The 4,848-nt window shown below is 41.9% G+C and overlaps 1 protein-coding gene across 3 annotated transcripts in view; it reads left to right on the top strand.

Moving 5' to 3' along the window:
- Window positions 1–1,761: 1,761 nt before the first annotated feature.
- Window positions 1,762–4,848, top strand: part of GRM1 (glutamate metabotropic receptor 1) — a 268,257-nt gene continuing 265,170 nt past the window's right edge. For 2 of the 3 annotated variants that reach the window (XM_026649558.1, XM_026649557.1), the window contains exon 1: window positions 1,825–2,524. In XM_026649558.1, coding sequence (XP_026505343.1) covers window positions 1,825–2,524 — 700 coding nt within the window. Of the gene's footprint in view, window positions 2,525–4,848 lie in introns of all 3 variants that reach the window. The other variant, XM_026649556.1, reaches the window with a different exon arrangement.

Genomic DNA, 4,848 nt, shown 5'->3' with positions numbered 1-4,848 from the left:
TACGGTAGCTGAAAGTCAGACAAAACACAACCCTCCAGCAAGGCTGTTTTCTGGGTTATATTTCTTTTCTTGATAACCAGACAATAGCTAAAGAAATTAAGGAGGGGGAGAAATGACTGATCTTTATGTATGAGATAATGGATGAGCCTTGAATGACCTGTTTTTTTTTTCTTGCGGTAAAACAGTGTTGAAGAAAGAGGGCACTAGCGTACAGCCCATAGCCTCCCATCTGACTGTATTAATGCTAAAGCTCATGTTCGCAGGAGAACTGCCAATGACTGCTTTGACCAAGGAAGGAGCGAACTGTCTCACTGATTCAGGTACGTCTCAAGTTTAATCCTACAAATAAACCAAGATTTAAGGTATAGCGCTGCAGATAAAAGATCCAGACAAAAGACACTCAGGCGACACATTCCAGGTCTGTCTGGCTTTCGGGCCAGTTTGAGACGCCTCTTGTGTGTGGCCGTAGGATCAGGAGGGAGAATCGGGACTGGTGGCTCCTCAGAGCATCTTCCCCCCTCTCGTTCTCCCCCGCGCCCCTCTCTCCATCCTTCAGGAAAGGGGGAGAGACCCGAGGGGCGAAGCCCTGGCTCGCTGCTCCCTCCTCCCGGACCTGATCCTGGCATGAGAAGCCATTCGGGAAGGATGGGCTGCTGCAAGTGGGGGGTTTGTCTGTCTGTGTGTTGGGGGGAGGGGTTGTGACAGCGTGCGAGATCTTGGCTGCGGTAGCAGCCACAAAGGCAGAGACGCGGAGAAGTTTAGGGGGAAGCCGAGTCGCCCTGGCAGGAGGTAAAGGGACAGGGCGGGTTGTAGGGGGGTCTGGCTCTCCTGTGCGCTGTCCTGGGTGCTGAAAACAGAGCCACCCTTGCCTTGCAACGGGGAGCCCAAGCCCGGCTCAGCAAGTCAGTCCTCCTGCCTTCCCTCTCGGCACCCGATCACCTTTAAACCGCATTAAACTACTTCAACTAGAACCGCCTGGCTCCACACCTCTGGGTGCCCAAAGTCTGCAGGCAAGGCAGGCGTGCCAAGAAAGCACATCACTACTTTATCTGTGGTTGCCTTAGTAACTAATACTGTATGTATTTTCCCCGGCTTTCATATTTGTGTCTCTTGTTGAATTTTCCCCTTAAACCCAGAAAAGTTAATCTAAGCTGTAATGGGTTTATTTTTTTTTCTCCTCTGACCTTTAAATGACATTTTCCTTCACTGGAAAGGCGTATTTCTCTCTCTTTCTTTTTTTGAAAGTGGATTCTTCACATCCAAATGATGTTTTTAAATGATAATGAGTGAAGTAAACCCGCCCCCTCCTTTCTGATATGGCGACCACTGAGGCAATGATAAGATTTTTATCTGATTAACTGGCTTACAAAAGTTTTAAAACTTGTCTGCTATTCTATCATTAGTTTAAAAAGTACAGGCAGCAACCTCCTTGTCTTAAACACATCTGTGTATACACATGTGTGTCTATGTATATATTCTTCCTTGAAATTTACATTTGAGAACCTCTTCTGATTTGCACACTTACAGAAATATTTATTTCTCCAAACCCTTTTAAGATAAAACTGATTTTTATTGATTGCTGCCCTGACACACCTTTCTCTAACATATGTGTGTTATTCCTTCTTCCTATGTCAACAGGATACAGTTCTGTACTACGATGACTCCTTTTACACCTGAGAGCCATTTGTTTAAGGCTATGCTGTAATGGGATTTAGAGCCACTTGACAAGTGACGGGCGAGAGGCTGATATTTCCTTCAACAATGTGCAGACAGGAGGAGCTCATGAAATTTGTAACCTGCATTTGGATGACATCCTGTAACAAAATGATTGGAGTGGTGCTGGTCTTTTTCCCTGCTATCTTCCTCGAGATGGATATTCTCCCCAAAAACACTGGCAGGAAGATGCTGCTGTCAGGAGCTTCCTCGCAGCGATCGGTAGCCAGAATGGATGGAGATGTCATTATAGGTGCCCTCTTCTCAGTCCATCACCAACCGCCGGCCGAGAAAGTGCCAGAGAGGAAGTGTGGGGAGATCAGAGAGCAATATGGCATCCAGAGAGTCGAAGCTATGTTTCACACTTTGGATAAAATTAACTCAGACCCAGTCCTGCTGCCCAACATCACACTGGGCAGTGAAATCAGAGATTCCTGCTGGCACTCTTCAGTAGCACTCGAGCAGAGCATTGAGTTCATAAGAGACTCCCTGATCTCCATAAGAGATGAGAAAGATGGGATCAGTCGATGTGTGCCTGACTCTCTACCCCAACATCAGAGCAGGACCAAAAAACCCATTGCTGGGGTGATTGGTCCAGGCTCCAGCTCGGTTGCTATCCAAGTTCAAAACCTGCTCCAGCTCTTTGACATCCCTCAGATCGCTTATTCTGCAACGAGCATCGACCTGAGCGACAAAACTTTATACAAATACTTCTTGAGGGTGGTCCCTTCTGACACTCTGCAAGCCAGGGCCATGCTTGACATAGTCAAACGCTACAACTGGACCTATGTATCCGCAGTCCATACAGAAGGTAAGTATGGAAAAGCAACGCACTTAGAATCAGGCTAGTCGATTTTCCTTCCCACCCCTTTTAGCGGCTCTTTCCCCCATACCCAGAGAGCCAGCCATGAGCTTCTGGTGGCAAGCTGTAATACCACTGCATGGTGTGCTACACGGGTTTGTCATTTACGTGGTTCTCTTGCTCCTAGGTCACCAGCAGTGACTATCTAACTGACTAATGTAGAGGAGTGCTTTCCACTAAGGAGAGACTGAGCCCTTGACTCTAAATTTGAACAATTAGACTATTTGTTTGCATTGTTTCCCTGGGCAAGTCAACTGCACCCCAGGGATACCAACAACAATTGTTTTTTATTAGTGTGGAAGCAGAAGTATCTGACTTGCTGTACCCAAACAAAAAGTGAGAACTCTGTTATTCTCCGACATTAGTAACCTAGCTTGCTTGAAAAAATAAATGGAAAACAATGCAGTCTCTCTCCCCTCTTCATCCAGGGAAGTTAGCTCTGAACAGACTGTTAGATAGTGTCCCGACTTGTGTTCAAGTGACAGACTGGATGTAGTTAAGTATAAGACCTTATTTAACTTCAGAAGAAAAGCACTGGCAAAATTAGACATACCCAAGACTTTTAGGTTTGATCCTGTCCCTTTACTTCTCATACATGGAAAGATTTCTCCTTCTTCTTGCAATTTAGACTGGTCACTCATTTCGAATTCAAATGGTAATTGATGTGAGAATCTAGAGCTGAAGTTAATAATGGTATAAAAATCATTCTTAAAGAGTGACTGCCAGTTCTGTAATGAAGTGAACAGATTTTTATACGACAAATCCTGTAGTGTTGCTTAGTTTTTATTCAGGCAGAACAGTCACTGATGTCAATGAGAGTTTTACCTGCGTGAGAACTGAGTCAAAATTGAACAAGTACTCCAGGATTTGGCATTATATCTGTTCTATATTAATACTATAAATTAATTTCTGGGACTAAAGACATAGAGGACTGAATCCTAAAGCCATTGCTCTGATATATTTTACAGAAATGTTTTGTAATGAAGTAAGTGTATAGAGGTCCATGCTATTTGACAGGCACATAGTTCTAATATTCAGTAAAGTGTTACTATTATATGAACAGAAGTACAAATCTTACTATATAGAGACAATTTGTATTCAACAAGTTTAATTAACTTTAAACTAGTAAGTGAAGGAATTGTAAGATCACACTATTTAAAACTGGAAGCACTGGTTTATAGATACACCATTGTTTTTGTCAAATACAACCAAATTTATATTAGCAGCTAAATTGTACAAAAGGAAAGCCCTTTCAATACAATATTGTGACACTTCTATAGTCCAATCATGCTGCTGAACACCAATTTTTTACATGGTAAATTACAAACCTGATTTTTTTTTTCATTGCAGCACACAGGTTAATACATTTATCCAAGTAAATCCATATGTAAATCTGATTTATGATTCCCTTTAAATTAATGAACTAAATATGCAACTTTGTGCTCAGAGATCTGGCTAGACGTAAACACTTGAAAACATATATTGCCATCATGAAAGAAAGAAATCATCAATAAGACTTGCAAATGTCACATTCAAAGGTGAATTGGATTAACCTGGACATATGAAACATGAAAGTGCTGCAATTCTGAAAAATGTTAGAGCAGGGAACAATGACCTGACATTTGCAGTTCATTTTGTGCCCTGTCACAGATGAAAAAAATAAATTGATGTACAGGGTGGAACCTGAGATACTAAAATTCTTGGATGCTAGTAGATATGATTATATTTTGTGACAGATCAGAGTGAAAATACATAGTAAGGGGCAGCTCCTCATCTGGTGTAAGTTGTCATAGCTCCATTGACTTCAGTGGAGCTACACCAGTTTACACCATTTGTGGATCTGCCCCTCAGGGATCTATTCTACTTCTATGTGCATATGTAACACCCATTAACATTAATGGGAGTTATCATCCCTCTTGGGAAAGATAAATAGATGATTAAAGTTATTTGTTATTTTGGTTTTTTTTTTAAATCATGATATAGGAGACTTTTCAGGGTACCAATTTCACTCATTACATGTGAGAACTTTTAATTAGCTATCACTTTTTAAAATACCTTATTGACTGACAAGGAGTGCTTCTTGCAGGATATTTTTCTGATATCCAAGGTGATACTTTTGGAAATATTGAACTAATTCTGTTTCACAATGTGATAAATTCTTCTGCAGTATCAAGGGATCATTTTTCAGATTACTCAGCTTTCATTACTCCCTTTTGCACATGTGCTCACACACACACACACACACACACACACACACACACACACACACACAC

Source organism: Terrapene carolina, unplaced genomic scaffold, assembly GCF_002925995.2.
Source record: "Terrapene carolina triunguis isolate 2854851 unplaced genomic scaffold, T_m_triunguis-2.0 Scaffold85, whole genome shotgun sequence".
Lineage (NCBI taxonomy): Eukaryota > Metazoa > Chordata > Testudines > Emydidae > Terrapene > Terrapene triunguis.
This window is presented reverse-complemented; position numbering and strand designations above follow the sequence as displayed.